The sequence below is a fragment of the Lithobates pipiens genome, unplaced genomic scaffold (assembly GCF_037356315.1).
Source record: "Lithobates pipiens isolate NorthernLeopardFrog02 unplaced genomic scaffold, aLitPip1_a1.2 Scaffold_19, whole genome shotgun sequence".
NCBI classification, from domain to species: Eukaryota; Metazoa; Chordata; class Amphibia; order Anura; family Ranidae; genus Lithobates; species Lithobates pipiens.
The window spans coordinates 422,189,013-422,205,261 of NW_027507764.1; the positions used below are offsets into that span (position 1 = coordinate 422,189,013).

General features: G+C 39.0%; 1 protein-coding gene across 2 annotated transcripts in view; it reads left to right on the forward strand.

Annotated features, from left to right (window-relative positions):
• LAMA3 (laminin subunit alpha 3) overlaps positions 1 to 16,249 on the forward strand; it is a 247,697-nt gene that overhangs the window by 58,924 nt on the left and 172,524 nt on the right. For both annotated transcript variants that reach the window (XM_077492578.1, XM_077492579.1), the window contains exons 11-14: positions 5,322 to 5,387; positions 8,036 to 8,173; positions 12,107 to 12,241; positions 15,944 to 16,078. In XM_077492578.1, coding sequence (XP_077348704.1) covers positions 5,322 to 5,387; positions 8,036 to 8,173; positions 12,107 to 12,241; positions 15,944 to 16,078 — 474 coding nt within the window. The remainder of the gene's footprint in view (positions 1 to 5,321; positions 5,388 to 8,035; positions 8,174 to 12,106; positions 12,242 to 15,943; positions 16,079 to 16,249) is intronic.

The window sequence follows — 16,249 nt, forward strand, 5'->3', positions numbered from 1 at the left end:
ACCATTTATTCATCTACAGTACAATGGTATACTGTAGTTTACCTGTTTTGTTCACCACTAAAGTGCAACTTACTATGCACTGAATAGTAAACAACCAAGAATCCCGTAAATTTCCATTCAAACCATCAGAAAGCACTGAATGTTGGTAGCATTAGAGACTGTTATTGTGGGCTAACCAAAGACAGGTAGATCTAGCTGGCCATAAACATGAGTTGATTTACTTAAACTGGAAAGTGCAAAATCTGGTGCAGCTCTGCATAGAAACCAGCTTCCAGTTTTTTTTTTTGTGTCAAAACTTAATGTAACATGCTGAAGTTAAAAGCTGATTGGCTACCATGCACAGCTGCACCAGATTTTGCACTCTCCAGTTTTAATATGTCAACCCCACAGTTAGGGCTTTGTTCGAAACATTTGTAGAATAATCATTTGTCAGAATATTCTTTCTTGCCATCATTGAGTGGACTAATTTCATTCACAAACCCTTTAAAAATTTGTCTGGCCCTGTTATTTGAATGTGTAGTGCCCTGCCCTAGTCAGGCTAAATGTATGTTTTGTCCCTTACTGTACTCACTAGAGTGGCAATCTAATTTCTACATTTATCTAGGTTTCCTGGTGATTATCCAGGTGATTGATTGCTCCTGTCTGCTGCTGGAAGAAGTTTCCAGAAAAAAGAGTAGGAGGGTCAGTCACTGAGTTATGAATATTTATCTGACATAGGAGGGGGCATCCAGAAGGTGGCTGCGAAAAAGATAAATGTTTGGAAAGCTTTTTCAGAAGTGTTATTCTCCTGGGGCTGCTGCCCCCTGGGAGGTAGTCAGTGTACTGGAGACCTGTTGTTAGGTCTCAGCATGTGCTTGGTTGAGGCCCCCGAAGGAACTTGGATTGAAAGATATTTGCTGGAGCGCATCATCGGAGGAAGCTGGGCTGGGGAAGGCTTCTCTCACTGAAGAGACTCCAGGTGTACCTAAGACTCCAAATGTGTGTGTTTTTTGGGGGTTAATGCCATAGGTTGCTGTAAGAACTTGGACTGGTCATATAGGATCAAAGATTAGCTGGCTATCCCCTGTAGCTCCAGCAGAGGCTGCTGCTAAAGGATTTGAGCTTGGGGAGCTGTCCTTCTGCACTTGTTTTGCATTTCGAAGCTTCCTGCACCCTTATCCCTCTCTCCTGTTTAAGCACTGCAATAAATCTACAAAAAAGACATCCCCTAGACCAGTGATCCTCAACCCTGTCCTCAAGTACCCCCAATAGGCCATGTTTGCAGGTTTTCCTTTATCTTGTACAGGTGCTTTAAATCAGAGTCATTGGCTTGGTATTTTAAACAGCTATTTTATCTAAGAGAAATTCCCAAAACATGACCTGTTGGGAGTACTTTAGGACAGGGTTGAGAACCACTGCCCCAGACTAAGCCTGTGTTTATGGTGGTGTGCCTGGAACAAGCGTCTGGGTCTAGCCTCTGAACAGGCAAATTGGACCTAGGTCATTCTCAGCAGTCCTTTCTTTCTGGCCTAAACTTCACAACTTTTATTGCATCAACTCCATATCAGCTTGGTCAGTTGTAACTCAGATCACTTACATATGCAAGCTACAGAAGAATTGATTGTCATTGTAAGAGTTTGCAGAATTTAGGGGCAGAGAGAGAGGGTCTGCACATGGTGAATTGAAGTTTTTGCTCTGTAAGGCCTAGTTTATACTTGTGGCTGAGAGCACTAAAAATAGAAGACTGGGAGGCAGTTTTACCACCCCCTTAAACTTCAAAGGCAGCCAGATGGTGTTTTGCATATACTAGGATGCTTTGCTTTTCAGACGCAACAACAATTTTACCCAATGACCATCGCCACACTGCCCTGCAACATCATGCAAGACACCTGATTGCAGTGCACTTTTGAGGGCTAAACAGGCGGTTAGAAGTTGACTTCAAATGCACTCTGAAAAGCAATTCAATGTGTTTCTCAGAGCGGTGGCAAGGGCTGCAGCATATGTTAACAAGCCCTAATATTGCTGCTTATGATGCATCGCCAGCAGCACAACTGCCTATTTCACATTTGCCCCTTCTTCTATGAGAATGAAGGGAAAACAAAGAAGATACCAAATAGATATCAACAGGTCGGACTTTTAAAGCATGGAAGCAAATAGGAAAGTATAAAAAATATTTATTTTATTGAAAAATACAATAACAGTGTTCAAAACAATATAAAAATCATATGAAATGATATAATTTGTACATTGAGCCCTTGTGCATCGCGACGTCCGACCTGTTGATATCTATTTGGTATTTTCTTTGTTTTCACTTGATACATTACAGATGTGGCATTGTGGGTGCTCCCTCCTTCCTATTTCTGCTATGAGAATGACTCTTATAAAAGCAGTGCTGTATTTGCTTTTGTGCCTAATAATATAATGTTGAACATTCTAAATTAACCCTTATTACACTGCTATACAATGCTATGCAAACAAGGATTTTTGGCTCACATATATTGCATTACGTGTTCAAGCTGGCCAACTGCATCAAAGTGATCTCTCTCTGGCCAGTCCCTACTTAACTCTGAAAAATGACAAATGCTTGCTTACTTTAGTGGGCCTATAGTACCAATATAGGGCAAACATACACAGTTGGAGAGATCTACACACTCAGATCAGATCTGGTCAATGATCTGCACTATGTAATAGAAACAGAGAGGAATTGTCTATGCTCACATCCACATAACTTATATGTATAACAAAACATGTCGAGTTAGCCTCAAGGTTAAACTTCCATAGTGGAAAATAGACAGAAAATAGGTACCATCATCCGAAAATTATATATGGGGGGGGGGGTGGACAATGGCTAAAGCTGTTTCCCACAATGAAGGAAAAGATGGACTATCTCGGTACTGATAAACGCATTACTTGTGTTTATCGGTACCACGATAGTCCATTTTTTCCTTCATTGTGGGAAACAGCTTTAGCCACTGTCTCCCCCCTTGTTATATCTATAACGCATTAAGTGTTAAAAGGGGTGAGGCCAGAACTGAAAGCTCTGAATTAACCCTTTGCACACTGCTTTCACCCTTACATATTTCTTGCAAACATTTACAATAATTGTATTAATATGGTGTTGATAATCTTGGGATGCGGGGTTTCAGTAAACTCTACATTGAAATTAGATTATCCAAACAAAAGAACTCACTGCTCCAGGTGAGACAGGAAGCCTAATGATATCACAGATGCCCGCCTCGGCTCGCCTCCACATACGATCAACACTGAAGAAATGGCTGGACTCCAAGATCCATCAAAATTCTTATTTAATAACGAACATCCCAAGTGTTACAGACAGTTCAAATGGTAGACACGTTTCGCACACTAACACTTTCACACTACTATCATTAATGAATAAGCGCACTGTTAGTGTGTGAAACGCGTCTACCATTTGAACTGTCTGTAACACTTGGGATGTTCGTTATTAAATAAGAATTTTGATGGATCTTGGAGTGCAGCCATTTCTTCAGTGTTGAAATTAGATTAAGTGAGTCATCATTTTGTAAGAAGGTGGTACAAAATACCCTTTTAAGCTTAAAAGTATGTTTATTATGTTGAAGAGCCTTTTTCAGTAGCAAAGCATAACCATGAAGATAAGGAAACATAGTGAGTGGGTTGTCACAGGCATATTTAGATTTTGTATTGTCAATTTTTCAGACTATCATGGTTCATGCATTTGACTGAAAAGCTGTTTATTGAGATTAAAACAGGAAATAAAATGCTTTGTTGTGGGAACTGCACAAAAGATGAAAACACTTTAGGAAAGCTGAGAAATCATAGAAAACAAAGTAAACACATGTAAAAGGCATTCTTTGAGTAATACTGGCTTCCTAACCTATTTCTTATAATGGTAGCTGCCAGGCCCAACACATGCATTGATACATGCAAACATGCAATGCCATCTCTGCATTAAAATGAATCTATCTACCTTCTCTCAATCTTCTTTAGAATGTACACTGAGCAGTGCATGCATCAGTTTACATTGCCGCACAGATCCTGTGTGCTGGTAGGACTGAACTCCTACACATGCTCAGGAGTGATGTCATCCCATGGCAACCATTAAAAATGGCCACAGCCCGGCACCTGGATGAAGACAGTAGAGAGATGTTGACACTGGTGAGAAGCCTAGGACCATTGAAGTAGAGGTGAGTATTGGGGACTTTATTTCACAGTCAGGCAAATATCATTTTTACAGGAGGTCATCCTTTAGATTTTGTCAGAACAGCTTTCCTTTAGTCATGCACCCCTACTAGTAGTACTAGGATTTTGTGCAAACATGTCCTTTGGACCACAGTTCAATACTATGCATTCCTTCTCCTACAAGAGACACAACATTCAATAAAGTAAACAAATGGGCACGGAAGATGAATACCTGAATTTGACTTGGTGTAACCCCCTTACCTATCAGCACCTAGATTGCGAAAGGGGAGGGACAGGGCTCAAAGCCATTCAGTCATGTTACATTAAAATGCATACTGCTATGTGCTTAAAGTGGATGTAAACCTAAATCATGAAATCTGACCTGGGCACATATATCTGTAGTGTTTTCTTATCTCTCCCCAAATGCCTAAGTTCTGTGTCTTTATGCTGCTCCACATTATAACTTCTGAAAAGTTCACCTAGACAGGAGATAAAAGCAGCTGAAATTGAGTCAGATTGCTATAAATTAGCAGAGAGCTTGTCTTGTCACAGCACAGCTCTGAAAGTTTTTTTGTTCCTCTGCTTATGTGGAGTGGGGGTGTGTGCCTTTCCTCCAATCAGATGTCTCCCAGTGTAAGCCAAGACTTTACTGCTGAATGAGAAGGTGAAATTTCAAACATGATATAATAATTCTAAAGAATATAGCAAGCTGTAGACGGCAGATATACATGTAAAACGTATGTAGGGAGTTTTGTTTTATCTCTGCGCATCATCTGAGGCTGTTCACTTCACTTTTTATTGTAGCACTATGCATGTAAATGCACGTAAGCGCACCACAATGCACTTAAAACTCAAGAATCAAAACAGTCTGTTTCCTTCAAAAATAAAGCTTAGTAGCATTACTGAAGAGCTCAATAAGCTCCTTTATCAGTGGTACTTATATTCCAAAGTCACGAAAAGAGTCCCTTTGTAGGACTTGAACCACAGTATGCTGACCACAGTACTGCCAGTCCACAAAATGCATCTCCATTCTGTCCTCTGTGTGACAGGTACACTTTCATACATGTCATTTACACAAAATTCACTTTTGTTTCTTTTCTTATACTATTGTCACTGACTAAATCATTACACTCTCAAATAATAATCTCTTATTTATTTTGTAGGAATTCCATTCTACCCTGTACCTACTACATCGTTTCCTCTAACGCAGACTGCTGGCAGCATAAAAGGCAAGCTATAATAAAATGTAGTTGTAATTTCAGGTAAACTTTTCTTATAATTAATGCTGAAAATGTGCTAAAGTGGAAGAAAGAAATGAAGAACACATCAAGGTTGATTAAGACCTAATTTACACGGACGCTGACACCTGTAGTCCTTGAATGGGCCACATGACTATGTGGCTTGAGTTGCATGGTGCTGTAAGTCTGCAAGTGTAGGCAGCCTGTTTAGTCTATGGGAGATGTACAGTAGGTCCCTTACTTAAGAACGAGTTCCATTCTGGGAGCTTGTTCATAAGTCCAACAAAGATCAGCATTTGCAGACAATGACTGCGAGCGCTGATCAGTGTGTTCTGGGGGGGGGGGGGGGGTGTGTAGGGGAGATCGCTGCACCACCATTGCATGTGTTAGTACGCCAATCTGTCAGTTTTATTTTGTTCAGCCGGCTGGGTTGAACGAAAGCATTCTGGGTGTGTGTACCAATACAGGATTGGGAATGCAAACACATGTTCACATCTTTGAAAGTTTGCAAGTTGAACATTCATATGTAGGGGACTTACTGTATTAAAAAGAAATTGATTGTTTTGTTTTTCTCTATGCCTCGCTGATTTAGTGCCAGCACATTTCTCGAATAAAGTCTTTAGAAACATGGGTGAGAGAAAATGTGAGCAGAGGGAAATATAGACCTTTCACCATCCTTATAGAATTGCATGCTTCCTGCTGATCTTTTCTAGCCAATTAAAAAGGAAAAGCAGCAATACCATATATGATTTAATTTGCTATGCAAAGTGCCACATTCTGATTTAAAGCTGATTTCCAAAAGCTTGTCCAAATAAACAATTCACTTCAATAAGGCAGCCCATACATTAGTCAGTATTTTGTTCACCCAGCAAGTTAAGTGAAAAAAACTGACCCAATTCCCCCATCCACACATTTGAGGAGGGTGGTTATACAGAATTTGATGGGTAGATTGACTTCTATACAACACCAATACCCATAAATGGACCGAAATTCGGCCAGGTCCTACTGAACCAGTCAAATTCCGATCCATGATGTATGGTCAGCTTTAGGGATGCAGCGGCTCTCAGCTGGAGATCAGCTTTAAGAAGAACACAGAAGAACGCTCAGGAACTGTCAGGACCCTTGATGATACTAGCCCAGTTCTCAAAGGGCAGCAAGGGAAAGAATAAAATAGAGAGTCATTTAAAAAACTTACCTGACTTGCTTGAAAGCATTAAACATTAAACAAAGAAGCTTAGGCTTGTTAGAAATGTACTTCATTTTGAAATTACATGTCAATAAAACCTACCCAACAGGCCTAGTCAATCAAATATGGCTGTAATTTTTTGGCTCACGGCTATGTTCACAACCATGCGCTTGAATTCTGGTTTAGATTTATTGTAAACACATGACATCAATCTTACATCTGAAAACGAATGAATAAAATAGGGTTTACTCATATGATATTGTGAACAAAATGTAATGATGCAATCAAGTTTAGCATAATTTACATGAAATGATTTTAATGTAGTAAAATACATACATACATACATGGAAAGTGATTACACTGTACAGATTGAGTGTATGCTTATCTGGAGCCTCTATACAAATATATGTGATTCTTCAACTCTAAAGTTGGTCAAAATCAAACAGATTCCCCCATCCACACAATCCTCCTCACTGTGCTATTGTATTTTGACCTCCTCCACTGTCAGAATACATAGATCAGTGCTGCAGCTGCTGATCAAATGAAAATTTTTCCAACGGTCCTGTTTAAGAGAAAGCAATCAATTTCTGATGAGCAGGAATGGCCATAGATGAATCACTATTCGTCCAGTCCCTGCTGAAATGCCCAAATTTTCAATTCATATACAACCAGCCTAGGGCTACACGGTCGAGGAAATCATTTGGCTACAGGGAGATTTAACTGCTTGTTTGTAATCACCTTATTTGCAGTACTCTGAAATAGCTGCAATTCTAATAAGAAAATTTCCAACAAGCAGTTAAACTCTCAATAGAAAATAAGTTTTATTTCAGTGTAACCCTAAGCCTTAAAGTGGCTACACATTATACATTTTTTTTTGTTCAATTTAATTTAGATTTACTTTCAACTATGTAGTACAAGGGCCAGCCCGATTGCATACAATTTTAATGAGTTTAGGTTTGACCTCATATTACATGGTTTTGGTAAATCTAAAGAAAAGTTGTATAAGAAAATTGTATAATGTGTAGCCAGCTTTATATTTGTGCAAACTGTTGGAACTATATAGATCCTGTACAATATTATAATAATGTTGCATGCTGTCTATAGCCTTTCAGTGGTTCTATAGGGTGGCAGGCATTGCCCACCCATCCTCATATTCCTGAGAACACTGCATCTGCTGATTTCCCATATTCCTTGCTGTAGTATGACAGCTTTGGCCTATCCATGCTTTTTGCCTTTTTACTGCACTAACTACAGTACATATATACTCACAAGTACACCAGCAGCTTTGGCCCAGGCCCCAGGTCACTCAGTGCACTTCTACAGTTTGTAGCAAGGGACTAGCAACACATGGAATGCATTATGAAACTCTACCAATAATCTTTCAGGAAAGAAACTCTTAACACATATTGGCAAATGGATTTTAATATTCTAATATGCATTATTTCTTGTTCAGGTTGCAAATGTACAGGTGTTGGAGCATTAAGCCATAACTGTGACAGACTGACTGGACAGTGTCCTTGCCGGGGTGGTTTTCGGGGTACAGCTTGTGATCGATGTGCTGCTGGCTTCTTCAATTATCCAGTCTGCCAAAGTAAGCTTCTGTTGTAATCATAAGGCTGCCTAATAACAACATTTAAAAGGGGGGGGGGGCACTGAAAGCCAAGGGAGGGTTACGGTTACAGGATAACCAAAGCAGCAGAAAAACTCCCCCCTCCAATTGATAGTGACTTCTAGTGTCTTTTGACCTCTGACACAGGTTGGTTGTAGAATTTTTTGTGAGCTTTAATGTAAACGCTGCAGTCCAGAAATCTCTGGTCTCTGCAAAAAGACCAAGTTAGGACTATTCAGACCTTTTTCACAGACCAGCTGTGGACCTTTAAACTCAGCTTGACAACCTTTTGACCAGTACTCTGTTTATCTCTGGAGCTACACCTTCTCCAGGTAGCAGCATGGGAGGTGAGGACTAGACGATGCTACACATAAATCCTCACCAGGAAAACCTTGGATGCAAGGACCTTTCTAGAATCTCTCTCCAAATAGGTTATCCTCTATCACTGGCATAAACCCTTTAGTGATTGACCAGGGCAGAATAAATATTATTAACATAATACTGTACATTATGTCTTTTCACTATGTCTATTGGAGAACACCCCCCAGAAGCTGACAGAAGCAATGTCCTGGGCTTAGGAAAAACATACCAAGCCCAAATAACTTAAACAGCCTAGCTGCAAGCAATACATTTAGTCTAGGGACTCCCCATTTTTGGCAGAGTCCCTACACTTGTATAGTATGGATAACGTAACCGTAGATGCTAGTACATTCAATGATGAGGGAAAATGTCCAAAGCTCCAAGGTGCACAGGAAAAGAGTCATGAATAATAGAAGAAGAATCTCACTCTGAGAGTATTCAAGACAAGAAGCCAGAGGCTGACTCAACCCACCTTACTCCACTCTAGACCACCACTGTCCCTATAATGCAGTGAGTGCAAGACAGTCAAAGTTGAATCTAAAGCCAAGTTAGTCAGTATTTGTGAGCTCATGATAATAAAAGCATGAAACTGGCTTAAATGGTTTGCTAACAGTGTAAGGATGCCCTTTGTACATACCACCCATCATTGTGAATATTTTATTAATTAATTTACAGTCTTGAATGTATTCTTTGCTAGTCTGATGTGCCAGTTAGGATGGGCACATCCTCTTAACTCACCAAAGTCCAACCTTTTACAGAAGAGTAATCAATAATATGAGAAGCACAGCCTAGTCACAAAGTATACACAAGTAGGGTGTTTCAATCTGTTTTCATGTCGGTAAATGTGCAAAAAAGACCCTAGTCCCCAGAGGGCTTTTATTCTGTGTTGGCCATAGTAAAACACACAAGCTCCAGAGTTTACGTTTGCAGGTAGACAGGTGTGCTATGTTAATGCATATCTATGGTCAACATTTAAAATCATATATTGATTTCCACATTGTATTTCATATATTTCTAGCCTACTCCTATTAATCTGAACGATAGTGACATTTATAAACCTACCTTGTGAAGATCCAACACTTTTACGCCTTTGAATTCTGTGACATGTATTTTACACTGCTATGTCACTCAATGTCAGAGCCTGCCTTCTGAACTAGTGGAGAGTGGAGGAGTTTCAGGGGGGCGGAGTCAGTACAGGAAACATTGCTTGCAGGCAGCAAGGTACCATGGGATAGGTAGTCCTTAGAAATTGAAAGTAAACAGCAGATTAGAAGCTGCAAAGCATTCAGGGAATCCAGGAAGTTTCATATTGCTATTATAATACTGATGTTATAAAATTAAAGTGTATGCTGGGACGATAGAACTCCGATGATAATTCAATAACTAAGGCCGCATACACACGGGCGGACTGTTCGCCCAACTAAGTTCGTCAAACAATCCGACAAACAGTCCGCTCAAAATTTGCATGAACGGACTTGACCACACACGATGAACAAACAGTCCGCTGAAAGCGTGCGCGATGACGTCTACAGCACGTACGACGGGACTAGAAAAACGACGTCCTATACACTGCAATGCAACCTTCGGCCGTGTAAACCCTTTCTGAGCATGCGCGATACTTAGTCCGTCCAACTTGCCTACACACGAGCGGACTGTCCGCTGAAACCAAGTTTGGACGGACAAAACCAAGTTTGAACGGACTGTCTTACGGAAATTCCGTAAGACTTTGTTCGTCAGACTGTCCGCTGAAACAGTCCGCTGAAGCCCACACACGAGCGGACTGTCCGCTGAAACACTGTTCAGCGGACTAAATTGGGCGAACAGTCCGCCCGTGTGTACGCGGCCTCAGAGTTGCCAATTAGATTTCACTTGACTGATGACTAAAGAGTTAAATTAGGCAAGCTCTTTTATTGCAAAAGAGACATGCAATGTCTCTTTTATAATAAAGTATACCTATCTGCCTGCATGCTGTCCTCCCTGTCATGTAGCTGTACATGCTGTGCTTTAATGCAGCTGCCAGTCTGAACAGGCACGCACAGTTCTTTGGAGGATTTATTAAAATTTGTGATATTACGATTGTGTTTCTGACATTTATCTTTGCTGGTGCGCATGTATGTCAGATGTGTAATTTTCTCATTAGACTTTTCTACTTGTTAAAATGTATCTAAATCCATAATGAAAGATTAATATATGGCAGGTTTTCAGGAAGTTCTGCTGGCCGCAACATGGTATAGTTGATTGCACTGGACCACTCTGCACTGAAAAAAAGTACTGCACGCCATGATTTTTTTTTACTGCACCCCCACCCCCAATATGGTGGTGAGAACTGACATAAGCAAAAATACTTTGTTCCTTGTTGCCCAGAGCAGTCTTAACCCACCTTGTGTGAACATACAGAAATACAGGTGGAACGACCAGTAATAAGGTCACTGTAAGGCTATGTTTATAGAGAACATAAAACCATGATTCATAGTGTGTATATTAATTGCTGGTTAATATATAACTACTTGGATTCTTTGAAATGTTGGCAAATTGACTTAGTCAGGGCCATTTAAGGAAGCATTGATCTCACAGAGTAAACATTAACATTAATGCTTGCTTCATGTGTTCATATTTTATTGATGTTTTCTTTGAAGAAATGGCATCATCTGCAAGGCAATTCAAATGTTATATCTTTAGACTAAAACACTGAATAGGAGCACTTTTTACATACAGGGAGTATCACCTTAAATGAGACCAAGGTCACTATCATTTCCATTTGCAATGTTGTTCTCGCATTCCCAGATGCAGATTTTTGCACCCCACATTTTTTCACCCTACAGGATGAGCAACTTTGCAGTCCTGGAACTTGAATTCAGTGAGGGGAATTTATCAAGACTGGAGCAGACAAAATCTGGAGCAGCTGTACATGGCAACCAATCAGTTTGTACAGTACAGTAAGACTGTGGTTGGCGGCCATTTTTTTAATGCTGGTTCTCTGGCTGTCATATTGATCCCAAAAGTCAGACATTAACTTTTTAAGAAAGGGGCCACTAAAGGCAGCTCCTTTATTTAATAGAAGTGTCTTTGAACAGAAAGAGATTTCCATACAATGCATTTGGAAGCATCTTTTTTTTTAATGTTTTAAATATTTTGACCTTTTTAAATTTCAAAGTCTATATTTAAATCTTAGGGAATGTGAAGGATATTTCTACCAAACTTTGACAAACTCCTCTGCTTGTTGTAATAAATGGGCACTCCTCATTAAATTCACCCTAAAATCTTCTTTTATGGTTTTACACATTTGAGTTTGGGGTTACAATTGCATTAATATTATTCACATTCCAAGGCAGTTTTACAGTTCCTTTCAAATAAAAAAAAAAAACTTTCTCCGATTAATGTTAGGTATGGCAAAATATTACATTCATTCAAATGATTGTAGTATTATATGGAATGCACTTATTGTTGATATTAGACTTATATTGTGCTAAATTTCCTGCCCATGTCATGTGCGGTAATTAATTTTTTCTCACTGCTCTGTACTGTGTATAAAAGTCATTTCCTTGAATTGTGTAGAATGTGATTGCAATCCCAATGGAGTGCTCCCTGAAGTATGCAACCATGCTGGGAAGTGCCTGTGCAAGTTCAGGGTGACGGGGGAACGTTGTGACAAGTGTCACCAAGGCTACCATTCCTTTCCTAGCTGTTTTGGTAAGTTTTTATGTAGTTTTCTAGTAGATGCATCAATTAATTTACTTTAGTTGAACTGTACAAGTCAACTTATTGGCTATTCACTAAGTGACCAAATCATCTAACAAATTAATACAGCGGTGGTGTATATGATCAGTGCTGTGGACACAGAACTAGCTAATTCCACTTAAAGTGTATGTCATGGCAAAATGTAAAAAAAAGCAGTCATGACATTTCTGTAATAATTGCCCATTCCCCTATGTTTTATCTCTAAAAATGCTGCAAGTACAAAAAAAAGTCTGTTGTCTGGCCATATATCCAGTGCGTTCCTTAATTACAGTTTAAACTGACGTCACAGTGCCTTTTCTTAACTAAAATCCCAAGCAGCATTGTCAGCCCTGCCTGCTGGACTACAGAACACTGTTCCAACCCTTCGCTATCCTTCTGCATATACAAACATGTATTTCTTTCCCAGGAAAACAATGCTGCAGCTTTCACTCCCAAAAGCCTACCCACACACTGGATGAGAAAAAAAGCTCTTGGGAATGTATTTCTGGGGTCTTGCCTACATCAGTAGGATCTAACCAGCCAGGATCTGCCCATGCAAGAATTTTACAGGCCTGGTTATGATATTACAGGGAGTAATAAAAGTGTAATCTTGTTACAGAAACAAAATAATTCCGGGACATGCTCTGGAGAAGGATAGGGAGGTTTGGGGAATAATCTGGGTTATACCTGGTGACATAGATATTTTATAGATAGGCAACTCCTATCCTCATATTAATTAGTGGTTCCAAATTAATAATAGCTACTGCAGTAGGGAACAGACACAAAAGATACGCTCAGCAGCTTTCCAAATAACCGTTCTCCTTTATTATGAAGCATTTGAAGGTTTTTACACACATGATTACGTAGGTATCACATTAATATTACAATTGTATGTTTATGGTAACAAAGGGCGTTTCATAGGCAGGCTAATTCTAATCAGGACTCAAAAGAATGCAAAATATGTACTGAAAACATTAATATTGCCGTGTGCACAGTGAGGGAATTATGCAATACATATAAAATAGAATAAAATTATATACCAACAAATTTCCATTACACTGGATATACACTTTAAAGCCTACCTCCATGTTTCCTGTGCCTTTAAATAGTTTGTTTGGGCCAAACTTGCTTAAGCAAACTATTCCCTTTCCTAACAGATGTGCCCTCTGGGTGCACTTTAGAAACTCTACATACATACATTTCTGTGTTTTGGCACTTCCCCGTCTCCATCTCGGAATAAAATTGAGTCAGACTTAGTGCTATACAGCCATTCATAAGAAGTATTGTATCCTATGAATGAATACAAAGCTTCCAACGACTGACTGAGGTCAGAGAGGAGGGTGGATAACATCAGAATCTCTGCCTTAGCCAATCAGAGGAAGCTTTGTATTTATTCATATAATACACAGCATTGGTGCATTCAGGGACAAATGTTTTACTTTCCAGACAATTTTCATTTCCACATTTTGCAATATTACAACGATGACAAATAAATGGATGGTTCCATAGCTCCCAACTGTCCCTGATTTGGAGCAATGTCCCTCTGCCCCTCATTCCTCCTCATTTGTCCCTCATTTTGGTCTAATCTATATAGAGGTATAAAAAATGTACTTTTTAGCTATGAAAAAGTTTTTTACAGTGCTAAACCTTTCATCTGATTTCTAAATTGCTGCATTTGTAAACTCCAAAAGCCAATAAAAGGGAAGAGTAGTGGTAAAAAAGAACTTTTGGGTTGAACCAATCTTTTATTTTTTGTACAATTCTCCTTTAAGGGCAAGGGGTGTGTCCTATGCCTGCGTACTTTTGCTGATAGGTGTCCCTCATTCCCATCTCTAATGTTGCGTACACACGATCGGAATTTCGGCCAGCAAAAGACCGATGAGAGCTTTTCATCAGAAAATGCGACCATGTGTATGCTCCATCGTAATTTAACTGGCCGCATTCCCGCCAGCAAAAATTAGTGAGCATGTTCTCAATTTTTCAGACGGAAAAACTTTCAGAAATTCTGATTGTGTGTATGCAATTCTGATGCGCAAAAATTCACGCATGCTCAGATTCAACTACGAGATGGAAGCTATTGGCTAGTGGGTATTGAACTTCCTTTTTCTCATCCCGTTGTACGTGTTGTACGTCACCGCGTTCTTGACGGTCGGAATTTGGTGTGACCGTGTGTATGCAAGACAGCTTGAGTGAAATCCCGTCGGAATTCCTTCAGGAAAACCATCAGAGCTTCTTCTGACCAAAATTCCGATCGTCTTCACCTAGTTTCACCTATTCATTCAACTACTCAAACATTCTCTATTCCTTTAGCAAATTAAGGTCAACATACAGTATGTAAAAAAAACTCAAGATACACTATTAATGGCCTCCCGTCTAGTATATCATCACAGCGCTCAAACACCCCCCTCTCCCCAGCTGCCACTTAAATAATTGGATATATCTCTCAGAAGGTGAAAAAAGGAAAACTAACAATCACAATACAAAAAACACCTTGTGGCGCTACAAAGAAAAAACACTGCTGAATAACAGTGTACTACAATATCCAAAACTGAGCTGCGTGAAAATTACAAACGCATGTGTATAAATACAGTACAATAAACATTAAAGTAAATTGTGATTAAATAGCAATCAAAAAATCGCATAAAAGTGATAAAGTGAATATGTGACAAAACATAAATAAAACAAATAAACAAAATATTTTCTGCTACAAATAGTGCTCTAATAGCAATGTGCAGTTCCAAAAAATATGTGTTCTTAAAAGTTCGATATTCAATCAGACACAATTATTGTCTAATAGAGAACAATAACTGTGATGGTAGCATTAGTTCAAAAACTCCTTTTCCAGTGAAAGTCATCATCTGTATACACTATAAGCGATTTTTGCCCGACACGAGAGTGCTGGGCAATACTGCGGGTGAGTGTTCTAAACAAGGGGGGCACGAACACCAAGGGTGGAGGCTTTGCGTTTTATGGACACTTTGGTATAGAACTTTCACTGGAAAAGGAGTTTTTGAACTAATGCTACCATCACAGTTATTGTTCTCTATTAGACAATAATTGTGTCTGATTGAATATCGAACTTTTAAGAACAAATATTTTTTGGAACTGCACATTGCTATTAGAGCACTATTTGTAGCAGAAAATATTTTGTTTATTTGTTTTATTTATGTTTTGTCACATATTCACTTTATCACTTTTATGCGATTTTTTGATTGCTATTTAATCACAATTTACTTTAATGTTTATTGTACTGTATTTATACACATGCGTTTGTAATTTTCACGCAGCTCAGTTTTGGATATTGTAGTACACTGTTATTCAGCAGTGTTTTTTCTTTGTAGCGCCACAAGGTGTTTTTTGTATTGTGATTGTTAGTTTTCCTTTTTTCACCTTCTGAGAGATATAACATACAGTATGTGCCTGCTATACCATGTACTTGTATGAAAAAGTATCCTGTTCTGTTTGTAATGTTTCCTTTGTGTGAAATCCGTGGTAATTTCTCTAACTATACACTGAAAAAGATATATCACGAAAAGTTATAATAAAATATTTACAAAAATGTGAGGGGTGTACTCACTTTTGTGAGATACTGCATCTGAATTATCTCTCTCACTGGAAAGTGAAAGCTTTGTTAATAAATTAACTGGAAATTTTAATACATTATTCTTACTCTAGAGTGCGACTGTGATATGTTTGGTGCTTCTAACCCATCTTGTGGTCCTCGTGGTGAATGTCTATGTCGCCCTAACTATGCCGGGGTAACGTGCAATGAATGTGCACCTAATTTCTACAGTTATCCCTCATGCCTGCGTAAGTATAAAACACAACTATTATTTTTCAATATTGTAAACACTTTGCCTAGTTGAGTCCTAAGGCGGTGTTTGTAAAAAATACATTTGTAACCAAAATGGTAGAGGATTTTTGTAGAATTATGTTTTGAATTATGTTTTGAGAGTAGACTTACTAATGCTGACTGGTGTT